The 18,560-nt window shown below is 33.8% G+C and overlaps 2 protein-coding genes across 2 annotated transcripts in view; both read left to right on the top strand.

Moving 5' to 3' along the window:
• On the top strand, positions 1-2,207 carry LOC149516557 (aquaporin NIP2-1-like). The gene is made up of 3 exons (XM_089766272.1): positions 1-126; positions 258-482; positions 2,085-2,207. Exons 1-3 carry the CDS (start codon positions 1-3, stop codon positions 2,205-2,207), a joined length of 474 nt encoding a protein of 157 aa, XP_089622398.1.
• The window catches only part of LOC149516558 (aquaporin NIP2-1-like), a 27,479-nt gene continuing 11,003 nt past the window's right edge, over positions 2,085-18,560 (top strand). Inside the window, exons 1-2 of the mRNA XM_089766972.1 lie at positions 2,085-2,275; positions 4,198-4,259. Of these exons, the coding sequence (XP_089623098.1) occupies positions 2,210-2,275; positions 4,198-4,259 (128 nt within the window). The 5' untranslated portion in view covers positions 2,085-2,209. The remainder of the gene's footprint in view (positions 2,276-4,197; positions 4,260-18,560) is intronic.

The raw sequence follows: 18,560 nt of genomic DNA on the forward strand, positions 1-18,560 counted from the left end.
ATGGCTACAACAGATCATCAAAATAAGCTTGCCCCATTCGATCAAAATCCAACACCCCAAGAGCCTGGCATTAGTTTTGTTTGCAAATCATTTCAAACATACTACCCTCCTGATTTTCCAAGAAAGGTAAAAACATTTTCGCATGTATCTCAACTTCCAACACTGTCAAAACAACATCTTACATAAAACTATAGCTTTTCCTTTTGTATAAACAACATTAGTTGTCTGATAAAATTTTATACGCACATATGTAACAGGTGTTTGCAGAGATCATAGCAAGCTACTTGCTAGTGTTTGTGACTTGTGGATCAGCTGCCATTAGTGCCTTTGATGAAAACAAAATCTCAAGGCTTGGAGCTTCAATTGCCGGTGGGCTTATTGTAGCTGCAATGATCTATGCAGTTGGCCATGTCTCTGGTGCACACATGAACCCAGGTCTTACTCTAGCATTTGCAGCTGTCAGACATATTCCATGGAAGCAGGTACATTATTTTCTTTTTAGTTCCTCAAATCACCATGTTTTTGCTAGGCTTGGCGATTTGTGTCTTCATATTGTGAAAAAATATTAAAATTCATTTATTCGTATCATATTTTATAAAAAAATTATGTTTTATAATTTATATCGAAATGAAAATATAAAATATCTTTTTTTTTTGTTTTGTTAAATCAATATATAGTTATTACTACAATTTTAAGTCATATTACCTTTGAATTCTATTTTTGTATCATTTTAGTATTGTATTATCGTGTCGTGTTTTAAATTACTAAGTCTAGTTTTTGCTTAGGAAACAATGAAAATAAATAATATTAGACAAACAAATAGCAACGTCTAATCCAATGGTCTTGATGATTTCTTTGGTGATGATTTCTTATTCTTTTGGCAAAGATTCACTATCGAAAATTGACTATTGCTAACAAAATTTTTTGTCAATAATAATATGTTTTTCATTGATAATAACATTACTAATAGAATTTACCGACGAAAAATTTTTTAAGTTATAGATAAGTCGATAATATATTTTTAGGTTTCACCTAAAACAAAATGAATTGACATGACGACATGGCAAATAAATAAGTGGGGTCGAGCCCAGGTTACAATTTTTGGATTATTGGAACCATTTTAACTTTGACATTAAAATAAATTTTTGTGTTCAAAATTTTATTTTAATTTAAAAACAATATTAAACAAAAAATAATAATTTTTTAATTTAAAAGTTTAATTTTCCAACTCAAATAAAAAACTCTTCAAAAAAATGATTTTATAGTTCAAAAAAATACATTTATGATAAAAACATTATTTCATTATCTTCAAAATTTTTAAATTCTGCTATTTTGTATATATTTTAAATATTTTAATAACTAATATCACTTTTTTTATAATATAATCAAACAGTTAAGATTTCTAATCACACTTTTTTTACCATATTTTTTAAATGTATTTTTTAATTCAAATCTTTTTCACTGCAGCAGCAACGCTTAACTATCCATTAATAGTTTTGAACTCAAATAAAAGCTTCACTTAACCACAATTAGTACATATAAATGAATAATGGTATAAATCATGGGCAAATAAACTATATTCAGCATTTATTTTTAACGCACTAAAAATTAAATACTCAACTAACCACATGATTGGAATATATATATCCATATTGAAAATATATAGAATTATTTGAATTTATTTTTATATGCTTATTTCAAAAATATTAAAAGACTTTGGTCGGCAGTCCAAACTTATCTTTTGAGTAGCATAATTTTATATTAAATTACAAAATAATGCAAATCGTAATGGTGAGTACTCCCTTTCTAAAAAAAAAATGAGCACTAAAAACAATGAAAAATGGAATATAATGAAAGAAATATGGATGAATAATAATATGTCATGAATGCATGTTCTTTCATCACTTTCAACCTTTATTTTTCTTTATTAAACAGTGTTGGAAAATGCAACATGCATGAAGGTCAAAATATTGTATGAGTTAAATAATTGCGAAGACAGTAACAATTATGGTTAATTATTCTCAAATTGCAATAACTTTTAATAACAAATAAATCAAACCTTGTGGGGTTTAAATTTCTTGCAGGTCCCATTCTATGCTGCAGCTCAACTAATAGGAGCAATCTCTGCATCATTCACACTTCGTGTATTATTGCATCCAATAAAACATATTGGCACAACATCACCTTCGGGGTCAAATTTTCTCTAGTCATGGAAATAGTTGTCACATTTTCAATGATGTTTATCGCGTCAGCTGTAACAATTGATACCAAAGCTGTAAGAATCATCTCGAAGGATTATCGATACTTTAATTTATTTCTTTTTATCATCAAAACAAATGAATTAATCAATTGATTTAATCAGTTATTGATAAACACATATATTTGATGTCACAACACATTTATATTGTACTTATATAGTAGAATGGTGCATGGCATTTTCTTCTCAAAGTTTGTCCTTTTTGAGGTTAATTGCGTTGGGAAATCACCCTAGCCTAATACCACTCGCTAGGCCAAAAGGTTCAAATCCAATCATGTCAGCGGAAGTGAAATCAAATAATCAATCAAATACACAAGAGATAATAATTTAACATAGTTCGATCTAACTGATCTACGTCTATGAATGAGAATTAAGATCTACTAGTTGTAGAGAATTACAAACATACAAATCAAATCATCAATCTCACTCAACAATCAATACTCATAAAATACTCTCAATCTCCTCTAGTCTTATAAAGTATTATCAACCTAAACAAACATATACCCATATACACAATTTCAACATAAACAAACACACACCCATATGTACCCATTTATCATACCTATATGGACCCTTTCAATCTTCTCTAGTCCACTCCCAAACATTCAAACATATACACCCATAAGACGTAAATCCCCAATACTCCTATGAGGTGTCTATCCCATAAAATTCTATAACTCTCTTATATTTTTTTTCTTATGCCTAACCCTGTGGAGACTTCAACTATTTATAACCACTTAAATTTGCCTATTAAGAATCCATTTTCTTTTAGAATTCTTCTCCTGCAAGTTAAACTTGCCTAGTAAGAATCCTTTTCTTCTTAAAATTTTTCTCTTGCAAGTCAAACTTTCCTATTAAGAATCATCTTTCTCTTAAAATTCTTCTTTTGCAAGTCTTCTTATCCATCAAGCAATACCTAGCCAATCCCAAATAAATCTTTTGTGGGATTTGAGTCATTATTCCTAATAATCTCCACCTTGACTCAAATTCCATCAATTATCTGTCTTCATGCTAGACATGCTTGGCTCCACCTGCAATGAAAGTCTCACAATCATTTTTTCTTGTGTGCTTTTACGTTTCATGCAAACCAATCTTCAAAACATGAACTCAAATTTCTTTCTTGAATCGAGTTCTTCTAAGCATACCTATTTTCATGTCTCGAACCATGCTCTTCCCACGTCTTAAACTTCAGCCCTTCTCACATCTTGAACCTTCAGCCTTGATACCACTTGTTAGGCCAAAAGATCCCAATCTAATCATGCTAGCATAAGTGAAATCAAATAATCAATCAAACATACAAAAGATAATAATTTAACGAGGTTTAATCTAATTGACCTACGTCTACGGATGAGAATCAAGATCCACTAGTTGTAAAGAATTACAAACATACAAATCAAATCATCAACCTCACTCAACAATCAATACTCATAAGACACTCTCAATCTCCTTTAGTCTTATAGAGTATTCTTAATTCAAACAAACATATACCCATGTGCACACTTTTAACACAAACAAACACATACTCATATGTACCCATTTATCATACCTATGTGGATCATCTCAATCTTCTCTAGTCCACTCCTAAATATTCAAACATATACACTCATAAGATATAAATCCTTAACACTCCTACAGGGTGTTTATCCCACAAAATTCTACAATTCTCTTACATCTTTTGATCATGCCTAATCTTGTAGAGACTTCACCTATTTATGACCATATAAACTTGCCTATCAAAAATCCCTTTCCTCTTAGAATTCTTCTCCTGCAAGTCAAACTTACCTATTAAGAATCCACTTTCTCTTAGAATTCTTCTTTTGCAAGTCTTCTTATCCATCAAGCAATATCTGGCCAATCCCAAATAAATCTCTTATGGGATTTGAGTCATTATTCATAACAAATTAGATCTTTTCAATTTTTATATATTTCCATATTGATAGGTAGGAGAGCTAGCAGGCATAGCTGTTGGTTATGTTGTTTGTATAACCTCAATCTTGGTTGGGTAAGCAACTTTAGAAATCTTCATTTATGAGTCAACTCTTTCGATTCCTTTTTCTTACTTGGCATTATATGACCCATTAACCTTACATTAACGAACAAATTCATTTGTCCAAATTGTTTCTTGAAGATTCTTTTGAAATTGATTCTTCAAGAAAAACCAACATCTAGGCCATAACATATGTACATAAGCGCACATACAAAAAAATAAATGTAATGCTAATTATAAGTTGCCTAAGCATATATATATATATCATCTATATATAAAAGCATGAACTCTAAAAGTATTAAAAGTGAATGACATAAATACCCTTACGAATTTTAAGAAATAACAAAGTTATCTTTAAATTTCTAGCATTTTTTATTTATTTAATAAAGATTATTTGTCATTAAATATATAACTTCTATTAGTTAGTTATTTAAATTTAAATCTACAAATGTTAAAAATAAATAACATAAATACCCTTATAAATTTTAAAAAATAGCAAATTTATATTTTAATTTTTAGCATTATTTACTTATTTAATAATGATTATTTGACATTAAATTTATAACTTTTTATTCATTAGTTATTTAAATTTAAATCAATTAAAAATTTACAAATAAAATTTATATCAAATTAAACTACATTAAAAATTTATTTGTGGGATATAGTGGATCTGTTGTCCAAAATTAACTCAAATTAACTCTCATATTTATTTTTAGAATTCTTTTTCATTAATTTCTATAAGTAATAATTCAATCAAATTAATATAAAATACATTTATCATCCTATGGCCTATGGCATACTATGAGTTCGTGATTTTGAACGAAATATAAACAAAATATTTTCTCTATTTCTCAATTACTAATTGTTTTAGTCTAAATTATTAAAGCATAATCTGTATGCCATCAAAGCATTTAAACTTATCTTAAGTAAAGCATATAAGTTTTCATTTTTAAGATACAATCTAATTTACTCTTCATTTTTTTTAATGGTATATATGATGAGTCCTTAAATATATTTATATTTTTTATTTATTTAATTTAGATTAATTAAAATTAAAGTTCATATAAAATTATAAATTAAATTATCAAAAATTATTGAAAAAGAGTAATACACGTATTATGGTAGGTTTATATGTTTTTTTTTTTTTTTATGATAAATATACATTTATATGTTTAATGATTGCAATGGCTAATTATAATATTTCTAATCACTCTATGCAATCACACCTTAACATTACAATGCTTAAATGAATCTTTACCTTATGAACATAATCTCATGTACTCTTGAATTATCACTAAACTTAGTTTTTATTTTATCTTTTATAGATTGATTCTATACTACACCCAAGTTAATTTTAGTCTATCCTTATTTTTTTATATGTAATTTCAAATATTTAGTACTTAAGATTTTTTATGAAACCAAATACAATATTGTTAAGAAACATTAATGTTGAAGAAAGAAATTATTTAATATACTGTTAGTTGAGTTTTTTTATTTCCATAAGTGGGTTAAGAAATTAACCCATCACTCAATTTTTTTTCAATTAGTTTTTTTTAATATACTCTAAAGCCTAAAAAGTATATATCACACTGCTAACTTCACTTGTAAAATTTAAAAATAATATTATAAATATATTTTATGATTTTTTCTTGAAAAATATAAATTTATCTTTTTCAATTAATTATACTCTAACATATTTTTGTACTTTGATAGTAAAAAATATTGATTAATTGTGTGTGTTTTGTTGGATGATCAAAGCATTGTTAGTTCTCTAACTAATTATTATATTCTTTGAAACATTAATGTTATAGTTCACTTCATTTTATTTGTTTATATACTTAGGTCATATTTGATCTACAAAATTATGAGAACATAGGATAAGATAATATTATAAATAGGATTAGATTAAATAATATCATCAAATTTTGTGTTTGATGTATGCAAAGATTATGATAGGATAATTTATTTATTTGTCAAAATTATCCTTCCTCAAAATTTATATAATTTAAATTATTGATATAATTTTTAAAGGTATAATTGGACATGTAAGTTTAATCCCATAGATTAAAAATAATCCTCTTCATTTTGGGAGGATTGAATAATCCTATGCCAATAAGATATTAATTCTCCTCGCAATCCCTATCCCTCTCTTTAGATACAAATCAAATATGATATAGGATGATTATCATCTTATCCTATTAATAATTCTATGCATCAAACATGGCCTTAAAGTATATAATTATTGATTTGAATTCTTATCATGAAAGTATCCATTTAATAATTATTTGTACTTTGATGAGTGTGTTTATTATACATAAATACATATATCATCTGTCGTAACGGTTTTGAGACCGCCAGACGTAAAAACGAGTTGTTTTAAAATTGAGAAAAAAAAAAAAAAAAAAAAAAAAAGAGGGAGTCGCCACCAATCTTTATTAGGGTGTGATTGGCCACCCAAAAGTTTATCTTTTTAATAAAACTATAAAAACGGGTTGTTTAAAGTTTATCAAAAAGATATATTTCGGTCTACGAAAAATCAGGTTGGGTCCGGGAGTCGGTTACGCGTGGGGAAGGATTAGCACCCCCACAACGTCCATAAATTGGTACCATTCAACTATGCGCTATTTTCAATGTCGGATAAAAATGGTTTTAATTTGAAATTTAACATTAATTTCCTTTATTTAAAAAAAATATTCTTTTTTTTTTGCTAAAATTTTTATTTAGGAATATTGAGAAAATCTTTAAGTTAAAGAATTATCTTAAAATTCTCCAACATCTAGGCAGAATTTAAAGTAACCATTTCGCTTAAGATTTAACACAACAATCCTTAAAATGAAATAACACTCTTTACAGAAAATTGTTGGTGACTCTCCAACATCTAGGCAGAGTACCATGAGTAAATTAAAGAGAGAATAATGCAAACAATTATTGATGATAATACGATAACGTATGTATGCTAATGAATATCATGTAAAATGAAATGCAATTTAAGAGTTGGATTCTTAAATATAATGAGATCACCCCGACTCTCCAACATCTAGGCAGAGCTTAGGTGCGACTGTTTATATTTAAGATCCCAATTTTATTATACTTTTTATTTATTAATCTTATTTTTAATAAAATGCAATTTAAGAGTTGGATTCTTAAATATAATGAGACCACCCCGACTCTCCAACATCTAGGCAGAGCTTAGGTGCGACTGTTTATATTTAAAATCCCAATTTTATTATACTTTTTTTATTTATTAATCTTATTATTAATATGAATTATGAACTCGTGTGAAAAGACTTAATGAAGTAAAATTTCTTAAATACCCCATCATCTAGGCGGCATTCGGGAACAAATTGCTTCCAATAGAATTTTCACACGTATCCTTAGGATTTTTCGGACTTTGGACTTCAAGGATTTTGGATTTCGAGCGGTTTTGGATTTAATGGATTTTGGATTTTTAAGGGTTTTAAAAACCTAGGATTAAGAAATAGCGCTTAAGGTTTCGTTTTTAAGAAAATACGAACATCTCTAAAAATCCCCAACATCTAGGCGGATTTTTGAAGCAAGTTCGATTTTAATAATTTTTGAAAATTAATTAAAAATTTCTTATGTTTATTTATTATTAACAATAATTCCCCAACATCTAGGCAGAATTATTGTTCTAGAAAAATATTTTTATTCCCTCCAACATCTAGGCAGGGAAAATTATTATTATTATTTTAAAGCATTTTAATATATTTTAATTATTATTTGTTTTTAATTTTATTATTATTAAAACGATTAAACAATTATTCTAACAAATTTATTAATTTATCATGCAAAAATATAAAAATATATTTAAAATAACAAAAATAATAATAATAATAATAAAAAATTAGAAAAAAAAATTTTTTTACCTAAACCGGACCGATCAACGGTCCGGTCAACGCTGGTACGAGCGGTCTGACCGGTTCGGCGGTTGGATCGGCGGTTCGGGCTATCTGACCGGTTCGGCGGTCGGATCGACGGTCCGGGCGATCTGACCGGTTCAGTCCGGTCCACTGCGGTTCGTATGAACCGGTTCAAGGCTGGCTGGAACGGGCCGTTGGGTCGGGTTGCGTGGATCTCGGGTCGGGTTCGGGTCAACGCGCGGATCCTTCTTTGGTTAAAACGGCGTCGTTTTGGGTTTTATTGAAACGACGTCGTTTTGGCCAATGATAATTTATATAAAAGTCAAAATTATTTTTTTTTCGTCATTTTTTTCAATCTTCAGAAAAAAAAAGAAGCCCTTTTTTTTTTTTTCTCTCTTCTTCTTCAACCGCACGCCGGCCGGCCGTCGGTACCGTCGTCGTTCGCCGGTCGCCGGTCGCCGATCGTCGTCTCCGATGGTCGGAAAAACCCCAAAATTCTCCCACGAACTCTTCTCGACCCCCTGAGCACAGATCTGACCTCCTTTTCACCGAAAACGGCCTTGATTCGCGTAGATCGGGTTTTGAAATTTTTTATTTTTCTTCTCTCTTTTTTTTTCGGTGAAACTGATGATTTCTTGGCTTTTGCAGGTGGCTCGGCGCTGAGGTTCCTCGCCTACGGCGAGGACTGTGTTATTTTTTGGTTTTTGTTTTCGTTTCTGTAGATTTTTTTTGGCCGTTCTTTTTTGGTCCGCCCCCTCTTTTCCCTCTGGTTTGCAAGCTCTATTTATAGAGCTTGTTTGAGATTCAAATTTCAGATTTTCTGGGATTCGAAAATCATACCTACCGTCCGTGATTGGTGGCTTGTCAGAAGGCCGGTTGGGTAGTTGGTCGGACCAGTTCGGCGCCGTACCAACCCCTTGACTTTTATCTTATTTTCATTTTTTTTTGTTTGTTTTGTTTGTTTTTTGTTTTTTTATTTGTTTTGTTAAATATTATTATTAAAAATCAAACGGTAGACCCGGACAAAACCGGTGTCTACAGCTGCCCCTCTTTGCACATTACTGAGAATCAGGAATAGGGCAAAGACAAAGACAACGATTTTGTCCGAAAGTGAATTCTCTTGGAAAAGCTCCTCTCAGCAGAGGCTCAACGACTTTAAAATCTCATCTTAAAAAGCTCATCTCAGCAGAGGCTCCATAACTTTAAAATTCTCATGAAAAAAGTTCCTCTCAGCAGAGGCTCAACAACTTTAAAATCTCATCTGGAAAAGCTCATCTTCAACTGAGGCTCCACAACTTTAAAATTCTCATCTGAAAAAGCTCATCTGCTCTCAGCAGAGGCTCAACAACTTTAAAATTCTTTCTTGAAAAAGCTCCTCTCAACAGAGGCTCCACAACTTTAAAATTTCATTTTGGAAAAACTCCTCTCAACAGAGGCTCCACAACTTTAAAATTCTTTCTTGAAAAAGCTCCTCTCAACAGAGGCTCAACAACTTTAAAATTTCTTCTTGAAAAAGCTCCTCTCAACAGAGGTTCCACAACTTTAAAATTTCTTCTTGAAAAAGCTCCTCTCAACAGAGGCTCCACAACTTTAAAATTCTTTCTTGAAAAAGCTCCTCTCAACAGAGGCTCTACAACTTTAAAATTCTCATGAAAAAGCTCCTCTCAACAGAGGCTCCACAACTTTAAAAATCTCATCTGAAAAAGCTCCTCTCAACAGAGGCTTCATAACTTTAAAATTTCATTTTGAAAAAGCTCCTCTCAACAGAGGCTCCACAACTTTAAAATTCTTTCTTGAAAAAGCTCCTCTCAATAGAGGCTCCACAACTTTAAAAATCTCATCTGAAAAAGCTCCTCTCAACAGAGGCTCAACAACTTTAAAAATCTCATTTGTTTTCAAATTTGAGTTTTCATCCTTGAACAAGTAAATTCCTCTCTTTTGAATTCCTTTGTTTGATCATTATCTTTACAAAAATCTTGTTTTTTTCATTAAGAAAAAGAAAATTTCTATCTTTGCTACAACTTCTCATGGATGCATGTACTGAGTGCTCATGATGCAATGCATGTAATGCAATCAAAATCGTTCATTGTAGTAAAAAGGTTCTCAAAATCTCTCGCTTTCAGCTTCTTTTATCCAAATTCTTATATGACCAATCTGTCTTCAACATCTGACCATAATATTTTTTTTCTTCAAAAGTCTGCAACCTCAATGTCTTGTCATGCTTTTCTCATCCTTTTTCATTCGCCTTTGTCAACGTTAAAAGTAATGCTGAGATCTTTCATGTTTGTTTTTCTTTTCATCATTTTAAGTTCAAGACAAATAAAATGCAATCACACATTTCTCTGATGGATAAAAAATATCAAATAAGGATAAAGGAAATGATAGGCATTATTTCAAATGAAGGATAATGTATTTCTTATGGCTGATAACAAGTGTATGTCAAAGTGTTTGAATTGAAATAAAGGTGTTAAAAGAATGATCACAAGATAATCATGAACAAAATATTCTCAGATTCTTTCTCTAAAACTAAATCAAATGACTTCCTTGATTATTCAGAGTTCATCAAACTACACTTGCCCCTGCATTGTGAGATCTTTTCTTGATGATGCTTTTACTTCACATCTAAGCCGCCTTTTCAGGTTTTCAACTTAGATAAGTCATCATTTTTTTCTTTTTTTCTTTTTTCTTTTTTTTTTTTAAGCAAAATATTTCTTCACAACATCTGAATTTATTGGGGCAGGCAAATCACCTCCGTCCATTTCTGTCAAAATCAATGCCCCGCCAGAAAAAGCCTTTTTCACCACATACGGGCCTTCCCAATTTGGTGTCCATTTCCCTCGATTATCATGTTGATTTGGAAGGAATCTTTTTAGCACTAAGTCTCCTTCCCTAAAGCAACGGGGACGAGTTTTCTTGTCATGTGCTCTCATCATCCTCTTTTGATATAATTGACCATGACAAAGTGCTGACAGTCTTTTCTCTTCGATAAGGTTTAACTGCTCGTAGCGATTTCGGACCCATTCTGCTTCCTCTAACTCCACTTCCATCAGGACTCTCAGTGAGGGAATTTCCACTTCGACTGGTAGCACAGCTTCCATACCATATACCAAAGAGAACGGTGTGGCTCCAGTAGACGTTCTGACTGATGTTCTATAAGCATGCAAGGCAAAAGATAACTTCTCATGCCAATCTTTGTAAGTTTCAGTCATTTTCTCCAGGATTCTCTTGATATTCTTATTCGCAGCCTCCACTGCCCCATTCATTTTTGGACGATATGGTGTCGAAAAAACGATGGCGGATCTTGAACTGAGTGCATATTTCATTCATCATTTTGTTGTTCAAGTTTTTGGCATTATCAGAAATAATTGTCTCCGGAAGCCCATATCTGCATATTATCTCTCTTTTCATGAACTTACATACCACAGATCGGGTCACGCTAGCATATGATGCAGCCTCTACCCATTTGGTGAAGTAATCAATCATCACAAAAATGAATCTATGCCCATTCGAAGCTTTTGGAGTGATGGGACCAATGACATCCATGCCCCACATTGAGAATGGCCAGGGAGGAGCTAAAACATGTAATGTTGATGGTGGAGCATGAATCTTGTCAGCATAAATCTGACATTTATGACATCTCCTAGCATAATCAATACAGTCACTCTCCATTGTCAACCAATAATAGCCAACCCTCATAATTTGTCTAGCCATCATATGACCATTTGCATGTGCCCCACAAACTCCATCATGCACTTCTTCAATAATCTTCTTTGCTTCAGCTGCATTTACACATCTTAAGAGCACTTGATCTCGACCTCTTTTGTAAAGGATATCTCCGTCAATGAAGAAATTCATAGCCAATCTTCTAATAGTCCTCTTATCATTTTCAGTTGCATGTTCTGGGTATTGCTGGCTTTTAATGTATTGCATGATATCATGATACCATGGCTTTCCATCAATTTCTTTTTCAACACTTGAGCAATGTGCTGGTACATCTTTCACATCCAGCTTAATGGGTTGGATTTCAGTATTTGCATCTATTTTGATCATTGCAGCTAGAGTAGCCAATGCATCAGCAATTTGGTTTTCCTCTCTAGGTAGATGCTCAAACTGAACTTCTTTAAATTGCTTGACCAACTCAGAGATGTATTTATGGTATCGAATCAACTTAGAGTCTCTTGTTTCCCATTCACCTCGTAACTGATAGATGACTAAAGCTGAATCTCCAAACACATTTAACACTTTGATCTTCTTTTCAATTGCTGCTTGTAAACCTATAACACAGGCCTCATATTCAGCCACATTGTTTGTGCAATTAAAATTCAATCTGGCTGTGATGGGGTAATAGTGTCCATCAGGAGATATCAAAATTGCCCCAATACCATGACCCAAAGCATTAGCAGCTCCATCAAAATACATCCTCCATGATTTTTCAACAGGTTTATTTTCTTCAATGGCCATCACATCCTCATCAGGAAAATCTAATTTCATTGGCTCATAATCTTCGACTGCACGATCAGCAAGGAATTCAGCTATTGCACTCCCTTTAATAGCTTTTTGAGTCACATAAATGATATCATATTCTGAAAGCATAACTTGCCATCTTGCTATTCTTCCTGTCAATGAGGGCTTTTCGAAGATATACTTAATAGGATCCAACTTTGCTATAAGCCAAGTAGTGTGATAAAGCATGTATTGTCTAAGCTTTCGAGCTGTCCAGGTTAATGCACAACACATCTTCTCTAATGGTGAATACTTTGACTCATAATCAGTGAACTTCTTGCTCAAGTAGTAAATTGCTCGTTCTTTCTTATCAGTTTCATCTCTTTGCCCCAGCACACATCCCATTGAATTTTCATGCACTGTCAAGTACAAAATCAAAGGTTTTCCTGGCATTGGTGGCACCAACACAGGTGGATTTGACAAGTATTCTTTGATCTTATCAAAAGCTTCTTGGCATTCATCATTCCATTCTCCAGGATCATGTTTTCTGAGAAGCTTAAAAATAGGATCACACTTATAAGTGAGTTGAGAGATGAAGCGAGCAATATAATTTAATCTCCCTAAGAAACCTCGCACTTCTTTTGAGGTATGAGGAGGAGATAAGTTTTGAATGGCTTGTATCATATCTGGATCAACTTCAATTCCTTTTTCACTGACTACAAAGCCCAATAATTTTCCTGATTTGGCTCCAAATGTACATTTGGCAGGATTCAACTTCAACTGAAACCTTCTCAACCTGTCGAACAGCTTTTTGAGACTGACTATATGATCCTTTCCTTCATGAGATTTTGCAATCATATCATCTACATACACTTCTATCTCTTTATGCATCATGTCATGAAAAAGAGTCACCATTGCTCTTTGATAAGTAGCACCAGCATTTTTCAACCCAAAAGGCATGACTTTGTAACAGAATGTTCCCCACATGGTCACAAATGTAGTTTTCTCCATATCATCTCGAGCCATCTTGATCTGATTATAGCCTGAGAAACCATCCATAAAGGAAAATGTGGAGTGCCTAGCAGTATTATCCACTAGAGTATCGATGTGAGGTAAAGGAAAGTTATCCTTAGGGCTTGCTCTATTCAAATCTCGATAATCAACACACATTCTCACTTTTCCATCTTTCTTAGGAACTGGCACTATGTTGGCTACCCATTCAGGATATTTTGCCACTTCTAAAAATCCAGCCTCGAATTGTTTCTTCACTTCCTCTTTAATTTTCAGCAGCATCTCTGGTTTCATGCGCCTTAGCTTTTGCTGCATCGGCTTACATCCTGGTTTTAAAGGTAATTTGTGCTCTACAATATCAGTGCTGAGTCCTGGCATATCCTGGTAAGTCCATGCGAACACATCTACATATTCTCGTAGCAGCTCTTCTAGCTTCTGTCTTTCAGCTGGTAAAAGAGATGTACCAACTTTGACCTCTCTTTTATTCTCACCATCTCCCAAATTTACTGATTCAGTAATTTCTTGGTGGGGTTCAATTGGCTTATCTTCATGTTCTATTAATTTTAACAAATCAAGAGGCAGTGTATAGTTATCTGAATCTTCCTCACTATCAAGTTCATCAACATGAATTAAATTTTCAAAATCAAATCCGAGATTAATGCCATGATTATCCTCATGTTCATTGTTTGAGACCCTGCAAAAGGGTAATATGGAGAGAATATTGGCACACAAAAATGGAATGGCAAGAAAATGTAGGAAAGAAAAGGATGAAAGGTAAAACGAAGATAAAAATGACAGAAAAAATACGGATGCATCTTCTAAGTCTTTTATTAAAATGACAAACATAAACACACCATAAAAGATCTCCTAATACTCGTAGAAAGTAATTAGAGATTTTAAGTTTCACATTACTTTTCCAAAGTTTTAAAGGCAACAGGTAGCTCTGTAACTTTCCAATTATCCAACTCAAAATCTGAAGGACAAGGGTACACGAATAGCTCTTCACTTCGACTCTTCTTTTCTTCATCATCCACCATTTGAATGGCCAGCTCTGAAAATTTTTCCATGAATCCTGCACTTGGGGCTCTCGGTAAATCTGAATAAATGTATCCTCCCGAGTGAAAAGAATCATAAAGGTAAGGAATGACTATCAGCTCTGACTCCAGCTCATATCCCTTAAGATTAGCTATCCTCTTATCTCTTTTCTCATTCATCATTCTTACTCTGTCCCCTCTTGTTGGCTTATATCCCAAGCCAAACCTGTCTCTCTTTTCATATATGGCCGATGGCTTCGTAATTCCTTGCAGGTTCTTCCCAAGTCCGACTTCAGGTCGCCATCCTATCTTGGTAAGCTGTTTGACTACCATTTTAGTAGTCGCAGATAAGTGTGGTGAATATAATTTAGATCCTTCAGCTATATATGTTGCATTGGCAATCTCGAAAGATCTATAAGAACATTCTAAAGCTTCATCTGCTGATTCCACATAAGGAGTATTTATCGGTTGAGTTACCAATAAATCTTCTTCTCCTGCCACACATGTTAGCTTCCCTTCAACAATAAATTTAACTTTTTGATGTAATGAGGATGGGACAGCACCTGCCATATGGATCCACGGTCTACCCAATAAATAACTATATGAAGGAGAGATGTCCATAACTTGAAATTTCACGTTGAAAGTACATGGGCCAATCTGTAATGGCACTTCTATATCTCCCAACACTTCTCTTCTGGTTCCATCAAAGGCTCTCACTATCATATGACTAGGTTTCATATAAGATCCATCAACAGGGAGTTTTGCCAGAGTAGTCGCAGGTATAACATTGATGGATGAGCCATTATCAATCAAAACTTTAGCCATTATATGACTTTTACATTTCACAGTAATGTGAAGAGCCCTGGTACTTCCTCTACCTTCAGGAGGAATCTCTTCATCACTGAAAGAGATATAGTTTGAAATCGTCAGATTGCCAACAAGCTGTTCCACATATTCAACAGAAGCATTGTGAGACACATATGCTTGATTTAACACTTTCAGCAAAGCATTACGGTGTGACTCTGAACTGAGCAATAATGACAATAGCGAAATTCTAGCTGGCATCTTGTTAAGCTGTTCTACCACGCTATACTCGCTATGTTTTATTAACTTTAAAAATTCACCTGCTTCACTTTCAGATACTGACTTCTGCCATTCTTTTTCTAGGGTTGTGTCAAGATCACTATGACTTTCATTTTTTTCTCCTACCTTGGCTTTTTCCTTTCTAGCTTTTTCTAGAGCTTCTGGGGTATAACACCTCCCACTTCGAGTTATGCCTCCTACACCCGTTATGTTGGCAGTATCTGGGTTGACTACGACATCATAATCGTACTTCCAAGGTACTGCTTTATCATTCTGATATGGAAAAGGGCCAGAAACTTTAATTGTCACCACTGGTCGAGAGACAGGTTTTTCTAGCTTCGATGTTGGCTTTTCATCATAATAGATAGTTACTGGTCTACGTCCAAACTTATACTTTGAATCAATGGTAGACACTTTCACCAACTCTTCTCTCTCTTGGTAAAACTCTATTCGACCTTCATCCATCAATTTTTGCACTTCTTGACGAAATTGGTGACAGTTTTCGATAGAATGCCCCAGAGCACCTCTGTGATAATGGCAGCTTTTAGTTGAGTTAATCGTTTCAGAGTAATTTTGAGGTTTTATCGACTTCATCATATCAGCTTTGACCAAGGTTTCAAACACTTTAGCCATATGAGTTTTGACCTCTTCTATTCTTCTTTTCACGTAACTTGTTTGCCCATCAATCAAAGCATTTATTGATGGTTTGGTATGATTTGGTAGAGGGTTTCCATTGACATTTGGAGTCCCTTGTTGGCTGGTATCAAAATTTAATACTCCTTCATTGATTAACCCCTGCACTTTATGCTTCAAAGCAATACAATGCTCAGTGGAATGACCTGGATTCCCATAATGATAATCACAATGTGCATTGGGGTCATACCATTTGGGAAACGGAGGTTTCAAAGGTTCAATAATAACAGGAGCAAGCAGATGTTTTTCAACAAGTCGAGGATACAAATCTGTGTATGTCATGGGAATTGGGTCAAAATGAGGTCTTTCTCGATTGTTATTATTCTGTGAGTTTCTTTGATTGCTGTTTGGGTAGGTTGGTCGAGTAAATGATCGAGCTGGAGGTGCTGGGGTGTAATTGGATGGTTGAGGGCTAAAACTTGATCTGGGTAACGATTGTTGGGGGGCTCGGTAATGGTATGGTTGTTGAGAGATTTGGTTTATGGTAGAGTAGTAATGGGGGTGTGGGTTATATGAAACAAAAGGATGGTGTGGGGGATTTGTGTGAGTGACAACATGTGTCTCCTGCTCTTTCTTCTTTAATGTAGCTATCTTCTTTTCAGACCCTTCAATTTTACCACTTTTGATAGCATTTTCTATCATCTCCCCTGAAATTACCATGTCAGAGAAGTTTTTCGTGGCATTTCCCACCAATCTGTCATAATACGGGGCCTTCAGTGTATTGACGAATAGCACGATTATCTCTTTTTCAGTTAGTGGTGGTTGTACTTGGGCTGCTGCATCTCTCCACCGATGTGCGTATTCTTTGAAGGTTTCCGTCAACTTTTTCTTCATATTTTGTAATGACAGTCTATCAGGGGCTGTATCCAAGACGTGCTTATACTGAGCAAGAAAAACTTTGGCCAAGTTTTTCCATGAACTGATCTTATTTCGATCTAATTGCACGTACCATTTAGCTGCTGAACCAGTCAAACTATCCTGAAAATAGTGTATCAATAGTTTGTCATTATGGGTATAACCCGTCATCTTTCTACAAAACATGGTGATATGAGCAGATGGACACTTTGTCCCATCGTATTTTTCAAAATCTGGGGTCTTAAATTTTGGTGGGATAACCAAGTCAGGCACTAGGCTAAGCTCGTTGGCGTCAATAACCCCATAAGTGTCATTACCTTCAACCGCTTTAAGCCTCTCTTCAAGCTGGTCATATTTATCTTGAATTTTTGAATTTATAACAGGTTCTGACATTTCGTGAGACTTCTCTTGCTCAACAGGGTCGTCAAGATTTGGTACCATGATGGGATCGACTGGGATGGGTCCCGAATTGGCATTCAAGTGGGTCGGCTGCTGATTTGCAGAATGATTGACATAGGGGTACGGCTGCGCACTTGGTGGTGGTATGTGTATACCCCGAGGAACTTGAATCTGAACTTGAGGTGGAGTGAATCTCGGAGGGTATAATGGCTCTTCCACATTAACCTCATCTCCTGTCCTAGATACACCAGCGACTCATTTTCCTTTCATTGATCCAATCAACAGTTGTCTTAATTCAGCCATTTGTGCTTCAATTCTTTGTTGTATTTCTATCACTCTTTCTTGTATCTCTTTCTGTACCCTTTCGACCCTTTCAAACCTAGCTGTATTCTCTTCTGCCATGGCTCGAGTCTGGGAACGAGTATTATATCTATGTGAAATTGACGGGTTGTGGTTCCTTGGCTTTGCTATCCTTGAACCTTAGTTTATCAACCACGAATTAGATCGCATGATATAATGTCGTTGATATTATTGTTAGTATAAAAATGCATGCATGAAATGAATGAAATGCAAATTAGGGTATTATCTTGGATCGATCGAAACAAAAAGAAACTTTCATTAACCATGGGAGTCTTTACACATCATCCAATCATTCTTGCATTAAAGCCATAAAAACATTTGATTTGAGCATATTGCTCCCTAGCTTCATGAAAAAAGTGCAATAATCTTTGACTGTGGCCTTGGGTTGGTACAATCTCTCGTTCCAGTGCTTTCGCCTTTTCAACCATGTTGCCTGCTTTTTGAACAGCCTTGTAGATTTGAACAGTCAGGTGTTCGATGTATTGCTGCCTCCCTAAACTTTCTGCTCTCCACATCTCTCGAGCATCTACCTCCATATTACAAGTGCGAGCCCAATA

Source organism: Durio zibethinus, chromosome 10 (genome assembly GCF_047325235.1).
Source record: "Durio zibethinus cultivar Kanyao isolate XHJ-2024 chromosome 10, ASM4732523v1, whole genome shotgun sequence".
In the NCBI taxonomy this organism is placed as follows: domain Eukaryota; kingdom Viridiplantae; phylum Streptophyta; class Magnoliopsida; order Malvales; family Malvaceae; genus Durio; species Durio zibethinus.